Source organism: Amphibalanus amphitrite, unplaced genomic scaffold (assembly GCF_019059575.1).
Source record: "Amphibalanus amphitrite isolate SeventyFive unplaced genomic scaffold, NRLGWU_Aamphi_draft 000882F_arrow, whole genome shotgun sequence".
In the NCBI taxonomy this organism is placed as follows: domain Eukaryota; kingdom Metazoa; phylum Arthropoda; class Thecostraca; order Balanomorpha; family Balanidae; genus Amphibalanus; species Amphibalanus amphitrite.
Genome location: NW_024882376.1, coordinates 172,865 through 188,802, shown reverse-complemented (window position 1 = coordinate 188,802; position 15,938 = coordinate 172,865). Strand labels below are relative to the sequence as shown.

Genomic DNA, 15,938 nt, shown 5'->3' with positions numbered 1-15,938 from the left:
CCTAGCCTAGTAAAACCGGCTGGTACCCGAGGGGACGCCACTCCCCTTACACTAGCCCAACTCGGCTGTGTTCCTGCGGGTGCAAAAAACAACGAAAAAAGGGGGAAAGGAATCAGAAAGCTGTGATCGAACGAAACGCAGACATCCGGTGAGAAGCAAAGAAAAAGCAAACAAAGACCGCTCAAGAGAAACAAAACCACGGAAACCAAGAAAAGTCGGGCCGTACCATCTGTCCATCCAGTGATCAAAAGCAAATCGTAAGCAAGCATGGGTCAAGCTGGGGCCGAGGGGGCGCTACTCCCCTTGCTGGCCGAGGCCAGGGCCGCCGCGGGGCGAGGGCCCAAGGAGCCCAGTCCAACAGCGACCCAGGCCACTGCCAACCCCCTGCGGGGCCAATCCTGCAGACAATCCATCCGGTAAGCAAGGCAAGTCCAGGTCAAACGCGCGTCAAGCTGGGGCCGAGGGGGCGCTACTCCCCTTACTGGCCGAAGTCACAGCCACCGCACAGCCGGAGCCAGATGACCCCGGCTAAGCAGCAGCTCTGACCACGGTCAGCCCCCTGCGGGGTTCCCCGATTTGGCTGGTAATGATCAGGACAATGATCTGAACTTTCGTTGTTGGTAAGGGGCCCCCATTAGGTTGAGGGGGGCCCACTTTGCTGGGGGGCCCATCGCGAACGTCTCTCACCCCCGTCGCCAGAGTTCTGGCTGCGCCACTGGGGGTGGGGGCCGGGGGGTGGGGGTGGGGGTTAAGGAGGGGGAGGGGTGTGGGTGGGGGAGGGGGGGGGGGCGATGGCAAAGACTAGTTTTGTTCATCTCTTGCTTGGGCAGCAGTTGATTCGTGGCGATATTGTGCCAATGAACGCCGCTGCCAGGACAATGCAGCTAACACCGGCATTGCAGTCTCCCAGGGCACTAAAGAGTCGTCTCCATTATGCCCTACTAAGAGGCAAACTTCGAGGCCTTTGAGGCAGACGCAAACGTTGAGCTAGGAAGCTGAAATTTTGCACACTTCTTATTGGGCCAACAAGCAATGGGAAAACACCAGGGGAGCTGGTCTTCCAAAAACTTAATGCAATTTGACGGGGCCTAGGAGGGATTATAATATAGTGGCTGTGAGTCTTGCACGTTAGCCATGCGGCATGTAATAATTTTGATACAAAACTGGCGCGGGGCGTGCTGTAAGTTTTCGATGATATGTTGATTTATTTCTTATTTTTGGGGGAAATAAGTCAGCTTGAATTAATTAATTTTTAGTATTTCTCGCCTTTTGTCGATATTTATAGGCGTTGCCCATTTATTCAAGCACAGCTTTGTTTGCGGGTACCTGTTTTCTGTGTCGCGTCGGTTATGCCGCATGTCTTATAATGTGTTTTGGTTTGGTTGATTAAAAAATAAGTTACTGAAGTAAAATTTCGGTTATTCAGCTACATGAATTAAATATCTGTGTTTCTGCATGGGTGAGGTCAATGTTTTCAATTGTAGAATATCTGGTTTGAGACTTCTGCATCTATAGTTCTTTTTTTCCGAAAGGACTCTGGCTTCACGTATGGCTTTTGAAGAAGCACATTTTTTAGCGAGCAAAGCGGGCAAAAACTGAACCTGAGAAAATCAAATGTTGACCAATTTTAACATGTGGTTTCTTCCTGATATAGATTAGTTCCATGCATGTGTTTTGGGACTAGATAGGTACCGTAAAATGGGGTGTTAAGGGACAGTGGAGTGATGAGGGATGGTTTCTTGGGAACAACTTTGAGTTATGTTAAGTTCCCAATTTGAGAAGGTTAAATAAAAACTTGAGTGTGGTAGTTGACACTGTTTTGTTCTTGACTACCTAGTACCTATAGGACAAAATGGCATGGTTTTTCATGCAAGTGATTTGGTTCAAATATGGTTTTTAAAATCATGCTACATTTTCACAAAATTGAGAAATCTCCAAAACTCTGTGTGTACCACATAAACTAGTAGGTGTACAGGTAAAATGAATGCATAGGTGTATTGTCACATGTATTGCACATGTTTCCTGAAAAACTTATACAAATCAACCCATTCATTCATCATCCTTTCCTCTTTGCCGGACACATGCATATTTTGAGGTGGATGTGGGGTACTAAGGGACAGGGAAGAAAAAATAAAAAATAATATATAAATGTAATTTCATAAAGTTTTCTTTCAGTAGGCATGGAAAATACCAAATTCCACATAAAATGCTGGCATGTTCATGCTTCCAATCCATCTCTAACACATCTTAACCCTCGCCCGCACATGGGGGGGGGGGGTTGCCACCCCCCAGGCAGTCTTTCTGCTCTGTACTCAACATTTTTAGAGCTAGAAGGCTGATTTTTCGTATAGCTGCTCGTCTATCCTTTCTTGATGTCCACTGAAAATTTCAAGTTTCTGTGATTTTTGGTTTCGGAGATATGACCTTGTTTTTCAGGTCATGTCATGACCCAAATGGCCAATTCTCAACATCTTGCGTTTGCCATGGGTCTTGTGAGCTTTTGACACCCTGATTTCGGCCTTTTTTGCCAGTCTTACCTCCCACCTATCATGGAACATGTTGTTCGACGATGTACAGGGGTCAAGGTCAGGGTCAAGGTCAACCTAGGTCATCTAAGATAATTGCGTTTTAGGCAAGCTGAATTTACTTTTTGTGAAGTTTTTTGACTGCATTTTTGGTAAAAGCTTCTCAGATCATGATTTCATGTGATATGGACCCAAAAACAATCGGTGCACACATCAGTATACACACAGACATACAAACACATATAATTGACCTTGACCTAACTTGACCTGAAATGACCTCAGCAGCAAAATTCTGGTCGGATAGTGTGACAAAGAGGTTCTAAATGGCTTGGCACCAGAAAACAGCATCGTCATCGGTATTTGATAAGCAGCGCACTTGATATCCAACGGTGACCCAAAACAGCAACATTTTTTAGTTTGACCTGACCTGGAAGGTCAATGACTGACCTGAGAAGGTAAAACTGGGTATCATTGGATTCGTCCTTCCCAAAGAATCTTTTTGGTCTTTACTGCTAAGCTCTATCTCCAACAGGAACGAAATGGCGCGGGGGGGGGGGGTGTGGCAACCACCCCCCCCCCATGTGCGTTCTAGGATGGGAAAATGGCATGTGCGGGCGAGGGTTAAGCTATATAACAAAACACCTCAAAACTCCCTTAACACTCTCTTTTGCAATGATAGGTCAATGAAGACTGATGTAGGTAGGTAAATGTGATGTTATCATAAAAAGGCCAAGTTATATAACAAAACACCTCAAAACTGTACCTTAAAAAGGGACCCTAAAAAAAAAAGTTAGCTCCCACCTTCAAAAAAGTTAATGAATTGGCATGAAAGTGATGTCGATCGGTTCAGAAAGAGCAAAAACGAATATCTACCAAAGTTCACCAAAAATATTCACCGCTTTTCAAGATATTAGACTTTCACTTTTGTTTACTTTTTTGGGATCTCCGCTGTTCCTAGCGACTTTATTTGAAAGTGCGGCGTTTGCGGCAGATGTTGTGCGCAAATAGCATATACCACCACCGCTTCACAAAGATGTTAGTATCAGGTTTTAAAATCGTTAGATCACCGCTGACGTCACAAATTCTAAGGGGGCATTCCAATGCATTAGCCCCTTAGAATCCGAAAACTGCAAGTTTGAAATTCCATACCTCCGAATTAAAGCACTTTTCGATGTTGTGAGTGCCCAAACCGGTATTTGTAGGCCATGGCCACCAATTTGGCTATCTCAACTCAAAACTAATGTTAAGGTGGGATGGTCACTTAAACACCCCGTTTTACGGTACCCATTAAGCCAAGGTCTAGCTACACTATGCGGGATCCTACGTCCGTGATCTGCGAGTTTGCGGTTTTTGCAGAAAATTGGTACGCAGGTCAAGTTCAGCTAATAGGAAATACACAGGGTCGGCTACACTGGGGTCACGCAGATTCAGTCAAGGAAATACCGGACGTTCAGTACAGGAAATACCGGATAGTCAGACGGTCAGGATTAGAGATGTCAATCGGATACCAACTTTTTGGTATACCGATACCAAACCGATACCAATTTGGTATTTGGTACCTATTTCAATCGTAATCAGTTTGGTATTTTGTGGGTATCATAAACCCTTACTAATGTATAAGAAATCGGTAAAAAGTTGGTATTTCCCTCATTTTCCCAAATGGTTTTTTTTTAATTCTAATGTGTTTTTGGTGTTTTATTAACAAAATAAACTAATTATCAGTAAAATAGTTTAGAAGATAGCAAACTTAAGCGTTTGTTGCGAAACTATTTATTAGTTGTTATTATTCAACGTCGGCCCAACCGACGTTGGGCCGACGTCGGGCCGAGGCTCGGCCCGACGTCGGGCCGACGTCGGTTCAACCTCGGCCCGACATCGGCTGGACGTCGGATATGCCCGCATGTTCCGACGTCCAGCCGAAGTCCAGCCGACGTCGAGCCGACGTCGGGCCGAGGTCGTTTGCCGAGGTTGACGAGATCGTTTGTCGTTGGACCGGCGAAGCCGACGTCGGCATGTTTATTGGGACAACGCGCCAAAAATATCAACCGGCGGCGGGATTCGAGCCCCCCAGTCGCCGACGTCGGCACGTTTACTGGGACAACACGCCAAAAGCATCAGCCGGCGATGGGATTCGGACCCCGTGTCATTTGAACGCGAGGTTAGTGCGCTAACCACTACACCACGCAGCCAGATAACGAATTTAGTTTGTTTTGTTGGGCTATGCCCTTTCGGTCTGACAAGACCATTTCAGAGCCGGAAGGATGATAGGATGGAGACATTCATGGTCTTCTTGGCGAGCACCCTGGGTCCAGTTCATATAGAATCCCTGGTCCCATTGCTGTTACGTGACACTTATTGGAAAGGGCGACCCCACAATGGATTCATATAGCCACTCTTACACACCGGCACCAACGTTTCCCAAAGTGTCCCTTTGATAAGTGACACTTTGGCAAAGTGACACTTGCCGACTGGTCTTTCTATATGAACTGGGCCCGGCCCTGGTGAGTTGCCGGGGCTGAGCCTGACCAAAGGATAGGCCGAGCAGCCCCCAAGCACTCACCGCTCCCGGCTACGGGCGAGCTCGGCTTACGGGCAATCCCAAATGGGATAAAGTTTCCCGTCCAGTCCGGATCAGGGAGTTGCGGCGTGGAGGAAGATTTGAGTTTCCTGAGGATCGGCCCGACGTCGGCTGGAACTCGGCTGGACGTCGGTACATGCGGGCATATCCGACATCCAGCCGACGTCGTGCCGAGGTTGGACCGACGTCGGGCCGACGTCGACATGCCGATGCCGAGTTGCCGACGTCACCCCGACGTCCGCCGACGTCGGCATGTTTACTGGGTTGGGAGCGATTGCCGTGGTTCAATGTTTTGCGTCGAAATCGGCCGAACATGACGTCACTCTGACGTCATTTCCGGCAGACCTGTGGTAGTTAGAAGTTCAAATTTTGACACAAGGTGTCAAATTGATGCAGCCTAAGGTACTGAAAGTTTGACGTCGATACGTCAAGCGGTTTAGAAGTTATTGCAGAAAAACTGGAGGGGGGGGGGGGCTATGAATAGCCCCCCCCCCCCAGTGGGGCGCGGGTTAATCGATGATACTCTCTGATGATATGGCAAAGCAGGCATATAAGCAATTAGCGTAACCCTAGCTGATAGCTATTGAGAGATACACTGAACCTAATTCGACCAAATCTGCACCTAATCTGCACCAAATGTGTACTAGATGGCCATCGTGAAAACGGCTATTATCGCTTACAAATTCACTTGATTCTTAACATTTGCTCACCGTCTGTAATCACGAACCCTCACTTGTCAGCATGATTTAAGCAATTTATTAAACTAAAACTAAGAAAATATTTTCAAGAGATTCCTCACTTGATATTTAACCAGAATTACAGGACTTTTCATGAAGATCAATAACAAATAAGCAATACATGTCAAAAATATACAAGGCGCGCTCCACCAGTAGCGCGCAATGCTAAAAAGGCGCCGGCGCCCTGGCCGTCGTTAGATTGGGTGGTCGGAAAATCGGCGGAGTGTCCTATCCAGGAAGGCCTAATCCATGAACGAGGCATAAATCACACTGCATCATGTATTTTTTTAGTTACTTAGATCAGGCAGTCTTTTTTTGCTGATATTTCATGTTACAATTAGGCTTTAGGCAAGAAACCAGGCAGTTTTGTACTTTCAGGTTCAAAATGATTTGGTTGAAGTTTCAGCCAGATATTTGCACCAATAAAAAGTTATGAGCCAATATGTTAAACATTTGTTGAAAGTAAACATATTTTGCTCTTACATGGTAACCTTACCTGGTTGGGTTCTCTAAGGCCGGGTTCGGTGTCTCCCGGACGACAAAGGTTTTACGTCGTCCGGGAGACATCAAATGTGGCCTTAGTCTCAGTAAAATTTGATCAGGGATAGTCCAGGCTGGGAAAGAAAACCACAAGATGCCGAGACACGTCAGTTCTCTGGGTAGGTACACAACTGCCCCTAAGGACAGCAGGACATGCACTGGTACCTCGTTAGTATTTCCAGGGCTAACAAATGCCGTTTGAATTTCGACAATCGGACCAGTACCTAGTTTCGGAGATTGGAAGGGGGTAGGGGCTCTGTAGAGCTAAACCCGTCATTCGCGCTTTGGAATAGACGGCAGTCATGCGCGGAGTAACGTAAAAAAGGAAGCCAAACTCCTGGTTTGATTTACACTTATCCTTTCCGACATACATAAACATACATTTATCTGGCATGGAACAATAGATAAATGAGTATTTTACACCCGCACCCATGCACCCAAAATGTCACAGCCGCCTTATGAAATGCTAATTTGATAAAAGCTAGAGTGCCAGAGAAGACCGTGTAGAGGTTTACTCATTACGTCCCAGGTCAATGACCTGACTTGAAAAAGTGGCTTTTGTATAAGGTCGTAAATCAAAGGTCAGATGTGCAAACTTTCAGCTATTCATTCTAACACGTTTCTAGTAATTGCAAAACAGCGTGTGGTGGCCTGAAGCCTCGAACATTTAGCTCTTCCTTGACCGGCAGAGTTTGAAGTGGCTGCCGTTTTCTTTCTTTCGTGGAGAGCAACGCGCTCGTTTTTCAGGGGCCCTTCTATTCAGAAGGCGCTAAATGCGATCAGCTGTCGCTCCAACTGCGTCTGCTGTGCAGCCGAATGATGAAGGAGGATTGACCAATATGCATAGGTGGAGGACTATGGGTGCTCAACCTCTCCAAATTCCACGCCGGCTTGGCTTTGGAGCTGCAACAGACGGCGGACGTCAAGATCACCGCTAGGGAGGCAGCCGCGTGCGACGGATTTGTTGCGCCCGAGTACCCATAGAACGGCACAATCCTCCACCTATGTCAATATGGGCAAGGGTTGAGACCTATGTTTGACATTTACTTATCGATATGCCTTCTTTTCAGGTTCAACTTAGTATACTTTGAAAACTGCTGCACACCTGCTCAACATGTTGTACCTGGAAGATTATATTGAAAGTAAGCACAGGCCTCAGACATTGAGTTCGACACTGAGAAACCCTAAGTAGTTGAAAGTTTGCATTAAAATATTATTTTGTAACATCTGAATTTTAAAGCTTATGTTAATACGGATATCGTCAATATCGCAGCTTGACTAATCGATTTCCACCACGGTTAGTAATTTAAGCCGACTTCCAACGTATTATATATCCACTCAGTGTACCTAACCACGCCTGACAGTGGGCGGTCTGACTCTACTCCCCAGTGATCGAGCACCTGCCACGGGAGCTACGGGACAGCTTCACCGAGATGCGTGAGATCGACTTGCAGGTTCACAGTGAGTTTGGCTGGAGACTGGATAGGGGCCGGGCCTCGGCGTGATGTGGGGTGAGCGAGTGTCGCCTCTGAATAAGGATACAACTGGTCGTCTCTGCGGTGAGGTGACTGGCGCTCACTAGGTGCGTGTGAATGAGACGAAAGGCTCTCACTGGGCTGCAAGGTAGGAAATTTATTTTTCTTTTAACACGTAACAATTCCGATTATTGTTGTTGTTAGCCTTGCAGAGCTCATTGCCATCAGTTGGCACTTGGAGCGCACCAGTAGTCTCGAGCGATGCAGTAAAATGTCATTGTTATCAGCACTCCCACCCCTCGGTTAGTGCCCTGGGGTGACGGCGACCCCTCGACCCTCCCCGGCAGACACCACTGACAATCTGGAGGAACGTGTCAAGACGTTCTTCGGCAGCGCTAAGAAGCTGAAGCCGGCCGAGCGGGAACAAGAGTACGAGTCCATCAAACGAGACTACTACAAAACGCTGGACGACTCCGGTGAGCCGACCGGGGAGGGCAGAAGGGCCGAGCGCTGGTGTTTGGTAGGGGACAGCAGAGGTGTAGTGTAAACATTGTGTGCTGAGATTCGCGTGTGGGTACTGGGTTTGATTCTGAAGTTGCGACCGAGGGCAAGATTGGAGGCTATGAACTGGAGCGGGACGTTGGTACCATTTTTACCGTAGATAACTGCGAAGAGGTCCATTCTAGTACACTAAGGACTCAGCCAGCGCTCAGCATTAAACAATCTTCCTTCTTACTGACGGTGGGATCCATCGTTGGCTCGGCAGACGAGAAGGTGCAGATCGCGCACCAGATGTACGACCTGGTGGACCGGCACCTGCGCCGGCTCGACCAGGAGCTGCACAAGTTCAAAATGGAACTGGAGGCCGACAACGCCGGCATCACCGAGCTGCTCGAGCGGAGGTCCCTGGAGCTGGACGTCACGGGCGCCGAGAGCCAAAAGGAGAACCGCTACTCGGGCCGCAGCGGGCTCAGCAGGCATTCACACGGTAAGGGAATGAATGAACGAATGAATGAATGAATGAATGAATGAATGAATGAATGAATGAATGAATGAATGAATGAATGAATGAATGAATGAATGAATGAATGAATGAATGAATGAATGAATGAAAACGCGAAAAAATCAATGAATGAATGAATGACAATGCGAAAATCATTGAATGGAAGAATGAATGAATGAATGATCCCCTGATAACCAATTCACATGACTCGCTTTGTATGGTCACCTCATGATTCACCTCACTTGGTCCGATTATGTTTGCGTACGGCAGTCCACGTGATCCGATGTTGGATTCTTGTACGTACACCGCCCCACTTAGCATGATCCCCCACCCCACGTGACTGACTGCCGTGCTCCCTGTCAGAGCGGAAGGCGGTGCTGACCGCGCAGCAGGCGGTGCGCCGCGAGGCCGACCGGGCGGCCGACCGGCACCACGCCGAGGCCCGCCAGCCGGCCGCCGTGGCGCCGGCGTCGGTGGCCGGCGCCGCCTACCCGGCCGTCTCCTATATGGGCAGCATGGGCGTGGGCAGCAACAACGCGCTGGCGGCGGCCGCCTCGCAGGCCATCGCGGCCACACAGCACGTGAGTGATGCGGGGCGGTACTTTGGACCGGGGGGGGGGAGGGGTCACCAGATAGAGAGCTGGACAGACGTGGAGGCTATCAGGCTGTTTGTTTGTTTGTTTGTTTGTTTGTTTGTTTGTTTGTTTGTTTGTTTGTTTGTTTGTTTGTTTGTTTGTTTGTTTGTTTGTTTGTTTGTTTGTTTGTTTGTTTGTTTGTTTGTTTGTTTGTTTGTTTGTTTGTTTGCTTGTTTTGTTGGGTTAGGCCCTTTTGGTCCAATGAGACCATTTCAGAGCCGGGAGGATGATAGGATGTAGGGGGAGACATTGGTCTGGGCAGGCACCCTAGTGAGTCATCGGGGCTGAGCCCGTCCCGAAGTACAGGCCGATCAGCCCCAAGGTACTCACCGCACCCGGCTACGGGGTGCGCTCCCTCGGGAGCAGCCCGCATGAGATAAAGTTGCCTGTCCAGCCCGGAGGGGGGTTGTGGCGTGGAGGAGAAGGATTTCAGTATCATGATGATAGAAGCACGGAATGGGGCTATCAGGCTGTTCTTGCTGGGGGCCTGTTATACTTATAAATCACTAACTTTTCGATACCAGTATTTTATTCCATGAATTATGCATACATTTACTTTTTACTACCTCAGTTGATTATCACCCAATTTAGGCATGATTCGTACAAATATGTCACCTCCCCATGGTACGCATCCTCCCCTCCCTCACTCCCCGCGCCTCCCCTCCCTCAGATGCAGCAGGGCCGGAGGACGTCCAGCATGAAGGCCAGCTACGACGCCATCTCGGCGGGCAGCGGCGGCGCGTCTGGCGAGTTTCCGCTGGCCAGGGAGCTGGCCGGCGCCGCGCACACCGCCCTCGCCTCCTCCGGACTCGTGGGAACAGATAGGAAACGGAAGTACGTGTAGCTGGGGAGAGGGAGGACGGAGTGGGGAGGGGGAGAATGGCGAGGGATGATCAGGACTAGACTCTCAGATACCTCAGATATTCTTCTTATTGATTGCTTGATTACTTATTATACCGCAGCTTTTTAATGTAGTTTGACGTCCTTAATGGTGTGCATTTTTTTTTTTCATCTAGTGTTTACCCAGGTTGCTGCTCAGTTGCCTTTAATATTGCAATTGTTCTATATTTTTTTTACTAATTTCTCGGCATTTTCCCTTTCATTGCGATTGACCATTTTTTCTTTTCCGTTGCAACGCCTCCCTCGCTCGGCTCTCCTTCCTGTCATAGCTTTCACATTGAAGTGCCATTCAGTTTCGTTTGTTTTGTTTTATTGGGCTAGACCCTTTCGGTCCCATTTCAGAACCGGGAGGATGATTGGAATAAGGGGGAGACTTGAGTCTAGGCGGGGCCGGGCACCCTGGTGCTCCGTCGGGGCTGAGACCATCCAGCCCCCTGACGGTCACCGCACCCGGCTACGGGCCTGCTCCTAGGCGAGCTTTCCGCAGGGGATAAAGCTGCCCGTCCAGCCCGGAGCAGGGGGTTGAGGCGTGGAGGAGAAGGATTTGACTGTCCTGAGGATGGAAATGACGGAACGGGGGCCATTCGGTTTCAGGCCGGGCTATCTTATACCGAGGTATACAGTCTCGGTCTGTACCATCTTTCTACACACCCTCCACCCTCACTATCCCACACATCTGACCTGGACACTCTGTCCCCGCTCTCAGGAAGTCGACGGCGCCTCCCGCTCCTCCGCCGGCGCCAGTGCCGACCTCTCCGACTCCCTCGGACGAGCTGGTGGGCGACATGATCATCGACCCGAACGCCGAGGAGCCGTGGCTATACGACGCCAACGAGCCGCGCTACTGCGTCTGCCAGAACGTCTCCTATGGAGACATGGTGGCCTGCGACAACCGAGAGGTGAGGGGAACTTGGTGGGATATGATAGGATGTGTACCACACATCCTATCACACATTGTGTGGGCTGTGAAATTGGAAGTCAGATGTGGTTGGGGTTATGATAGAGGGGAAAGATATTGGGATATGGTGATGTATGGTGGCCAGTAATAACAGAAAAGTGGAGAGTTCTTACTTCTTACCATTATGGGATAGGTACGTTTAAATACACCTTTTTGCGTTGTTCGACTTCGATGACCAATCAGCAAAACCCATTCGTCCGATCAGCACATAGGTGGCGCCAGTGAGAGGCATTCCGGCAAAACCTTCAGCATATGGGCAAAACGGAATGCTGATCCCACTCCACAGTTCGTCAGTTGGTATTACCTTCGCTATTCGCCATAACTGATTGAGTTCCGGCAAAACCTTTGACGATTTGGATAAATGCTTCGTCGTTCGTTAATATCCCTTCGTCGTTCACCAAAACATCCCCATGCTAATTTCGGCATTCCTCATAACATTTCGTCAAAACTAAAAACAGATCGCCCCTTTACAGAGAAGTATACCGGGTGGCCCAGAAAAAACGTTCCGAACTTTGGAGGCCTATATATCAAATTCGAGTGCAAATAACGAGACAAAATTTTCAGCAAGTTTGCGTCATTTCTTTGCGCATTGGTATGCTAAATTATAACACTATACCATCATTTTCAAGCTGGCAATCTTGAGTTGAATTAAGCAAGACGTTTTTGCTTTTTTGCCGATGTCAAACGATAGTGATGATTGGGTTAGACGCCCCATGTTTAAAAAAGAATAGAAAAATAGAGCATGTGAATGAAACCAACACGTATGTACTTATTTTAAATATTTGTGTCTCACTTATGTGCCAAATATTCAAATACTGAGCCAAAATGGTGCTCATGGATGCCATTCGTTTTAACACCAAATCATGATTCGTGGCACGGTGCATGGATTACTGCTGATTACCCTCCTTTCAGTAGATCAAACAGTAAATCGACCGGATAAGGAAAACAAACTAAAACAGACTAGTTCCTGTGCCAGAAGACCACATAACATTTTATGAAAAACAACATTGCCAGCAGATGACAAAAAAGAAAACTGGTTGAAAAGTTACCTTTTCCCAGGAATGTCAGCCAGGAAAGCATTTGAGCCACAAGATGGTTAGAAAACTGGAAACTTCTTCCGATGCCACTGGCACAGAGCCATCGTGGTTGCCTGATGGAATGTGTCATCCTGAGACCCGAACCATCAATGAGACTAGCTGCCAGTAGCAGCCATGGCTCTAGGCCGGCGTGGTGCCGAGGGGTGAAAGTGACCTGTTCACTCACATTTTTGAGTAAACATCGGAGCAAAAAAGTAATTTTTACATGGCATGCTTGAAACACGAACCGTTTAAAAAGTAATTTACCGAACACCATGAAAATCAGGCAAACAGGCAAACAGGCAACAGAGCAACAGGCTGGATAAGCTAACCCCGCCTCAAACACCAAGGAACATGCAACAGGCCGGATAAGTCAGCCCCGCCCCAAAACCAAGGTGTCCGGCCGGCAGGGCCCGGCTTGCCATCTGTCAGCCATTCCCTCGCGAGTCCGACCGGCGCGGCCGCCCGAGGCGTTGTCCCATGACATCGCACGGGCAGTGACGCGATAATGACGGCCGACTTCGTGGTTTGTATCGAAGCGTTTAGGAGTCCGACGCTCAAGAATCTAATCTACATGCCTACTCGGTATGGCGCCGGCAGTCTCCTCGTAGCTATGGTATAACTGCTTTTTTCGGAATTCAATGGTTAATTGGTTGCAAATTGCGCTGGAACTGTCATAAGCCTCATCCCTGAATGCGTGATTAACGTTAAACATTGAATATGGCTAGATAAGCAGTACATCATTGACATTTTGATCATTGACGAAAGTTTTAAATAAACAGTCATTGTTTACGCAGAGTACCGATGAATTTTGCACATCGACTAACCATTTTGTGAAATGTCGAAGCATTATGACAATCTGACAAAGTGTTTTGCCTATGACGAACATTGTGCTCAATGACAGAGTTATGCAGAATGGTTAAATGGAGTCCAGCCTGTTTTGCCGACCGTCAAACAGTGATGCACATCGCCGATGGGTTATTCTGAATGACGCTTGTCCAAACTGATGCCGAAATGGTTATGACGATTGGCCATCGAACAACGCAAAAAGGTGTATTGTGACATGTGAAAACAGATGGGTGGTATGTGGTTGGAATATGGCTAGATATGGTAGGCTGAGCAATTAGAACAAAACTCTTGACGTGCTCTGAGGTAGCTGTGGTAATATGGAAACCAAACCAGATATTTCATGCACCCCTAAAGGCTGAAACAGACTATTTCCACATTCAGAAAATCGCATGCGAGAACCTATTCAAATACATTATAATTCTTCTCGCATCAATCGCTTGCGGGAGGTGCGTGCGATTGATGCGAGCGTGCTTCCATGTATTTGAATAGGCTCTCGCATGCGATTTCCTGACTGCGGAAAGAGTCTATTTCAGGTTTAACCCTATGACATTTTAGGCGAATAATAAGCCTAGCTGTGTTCGCCTTCTTGATCCTACCTCACTAACTGACAAATTCTCTCCGGCAGTGTCCGTTCGAGTGGTTCCACTACGCGTGCGTGGGGATCACGGCGCCGCCCAAGGGCAAGTGGTACTGCCCGCAGTGCACCGCCTCCATGAAGAGGAGGAAACACAAGTAGGTGGCGGCGGGGCCGACTGCAGAGGAATACCGGCGGCCGGCGGGGCGGTGGGGGAGAGGCCGGAGGGTACTGTGGTGTCGCTGTCACTCACTGGGAGGGTGAGGTAGACTGGGGGATGAACTGGGATCTGTTAGAGGAGAGAGAGGGTGGGAGAGGGAGAGAGCGAGGAGTGGGAACGGACGACTGGCGGCGAGGGTCTGTCGGGGAGAGGGTCCTGGCGTGCTCCCGAGGGGCTCACTCCCCCCCGCTGTGTGGGAGAGCGAGGGTCTCCTATCTGTCTAGGACAGACCTTCGTTCGGCCTGTGTGCTCGCTCAGCTCATGTCGCTCCGTGTCTTCCCAATGGTGATCGGACTGTACGCGCGGCGGTGAAATCGCGACTGAGTGGCTCCCGTGGAGCCAAACGCTACCCGTGGAGACGGCTAGGGATTCTGACCGCTCCATTGTCAGATGACCTGGTCAACCTCTGTGTTGTGTGGAGGGTTTAAAAAATGGTGATAGCCGTGTTAGTGCTTCAACCTCTCGGCATTATATACCCCTAAACGCGTCAGTGGGCTAAGCCGCTTCTCAATTTCCAACAACCCACTTTATGCTCATCCAGGCATCCACGTACTATAAAAGCGACAAAACACTGTAGTGCCGTAAATATTGCTTGTGCCGGAAGCAGAGAGAGGTCTAGGCTCGCTATGTCCGGGGCTTGTGACCTGGGGCTCGCGTAGTGTCAGTGGGTTAGGCCGAAACTCGTTGTTTGCTCCCCTGATCGTCGGGTTGTGGCTTCCTCTTCTTTGGGCTGTGGCTTCTGTAGAATGTAGAGGGGGGGGGGGGGGGGGAGGCAAACAAATGTCAAACCATACAAATGTCAAAGCATGAAGAAGGTGACATGTAATGTGCGCCACTTCACGATAAAACCCAGAAAAAGCTAGGCTTTGTAATGTGCATAAGATGGAAGCGCATTCAAGCGTTTTCATAAAAATGACACCAAAAAAGTAGATTCACGTAGACTGCTTAGCGAATAGGGAATCGCCCACGTTTCAGTGTGGCTTGGAAAAAGACTGTGGTGTCAGGCTTTGTTGCGGTGATCCACACGAACAGTCCCCTGGTCCTAACTGTCGACCGCCGCAGCTGCAGCGGCTGTCGTCCAATCAGACTCCGCCGTCGTGTGATGTCATCAGCCTCAGGACTCAGCTGTTGCATTCATCGTAGTCACCATGCGTAGGCGCCTTAGGTGCCCAGCTAGTATTAGTCATTTCTGTGTAGCACGCCGCGTCATCTCATCATTTTGTATCCAGATTTTGTTGCGTTGCGCTGCTTCGGTGCGATTTTTCGCTGTTTTGCTGTGTGACCTGCCTCTGTCGAGGACTAATTGTACAATGTGATTGGACCGAATACATTCTGAAAGATGTTACACAAGTTAATGATGATTCTGGGCACATTCCCAACGGCGAAAGGGGCCGTTTGTGTTGTTTTAATCTTCCCTGTGACGGTTTGGTTGGTACTTGAACGCCGCACCTAGTTTGTAGGTCGCTGAACTTACGTTATCAATGCGATTCCAGTGGTGTTCGGGGCGTCTTGGGTACCGGCTAATGTGATGTACTGTTTATTTTTACTAATTGGGTACACGGCTGAGAGTTTCTAGCCAGGCGTGAACCATGCTGACACGGCCGTACACGACTCGCCCGCTCATCGACTTCAAACCGCCTGTATTGTGACTCAGGTGACCGCCACTTCTGACGGCGGGCCGTCTCCGTCAGTCGTAACAGTGGCCGACGCAGCGGCACCAGCTGGGCTTCCACTATTCTCCTAGCCTAAGACGCGGCGATTGCCGACCGGCCAGCGTGGCTCGCGTTTGATTTCGATCAATTGGCCTTTCGCCCAGGGCTGCCACCTGCGAGGGGTGTATTCCACCGTTAAAGTGTATTTAAAGACGA

At 48.9% G+C, this 15,938-nt stretch overlaps 1 protein-coding gene across 1 annotated transcript; it reads left to right on the top strand.

Annotated features, from left to right (window-relative positions):
• The first annotated feature begins 1,109 nt into the window (after positions 1-1,109).
• LOC122367619 (inhibitor of growth protein 3-like) lies at positions 1,110-15,415 on the top strand. The gene is made up of 9 exons (XM_043340892.1): positions 1,110-1,180; positions 7,451-7,522; positions 7,770-7,841; positions 8,203-8,331; positions 8,622-8,843; positions 9,222-9,439; positions 10,164-10,327; positions 11,100-11,292; positions 13,902-15,415. The coding sequence occupies exons 2-9, from the start codon at positions 7,495-7,497 to the stop codon at positions 14,010-14,012; spliced, it is 1,137 nt and encodes a 378-aa protein (XP_043196827.1). The 5' UTR covers positions 1,110-1,180; positions 7,451-7,494; the 3' UTR covers positions 14,013-15,415.
• Positions 15,416-15,938: the final 523 nt, after the last annotated feature.

Coding starts and splice junctions, on each gene's coding strand:
- LOC122367619 (XM_043340892.1), top strand. CDS start 7,495: ATGTTGTACCTGGAAGATTATATTGAAA. Junction 7,842..8,202: donor GATCGACTTGCAGGTTCACA/GTGAGTTTGGCT, acceptor CCTCCCCGGCAG/ACACCACTGACAATCTGGAG. Junction 9,440..10,163: donor CCATCGCGGCCACACAGCAC/GTGAGTGATGCG, acceptor CCCCTCCCTCAG/ATGCAGCAGGGCCGGAGGAC.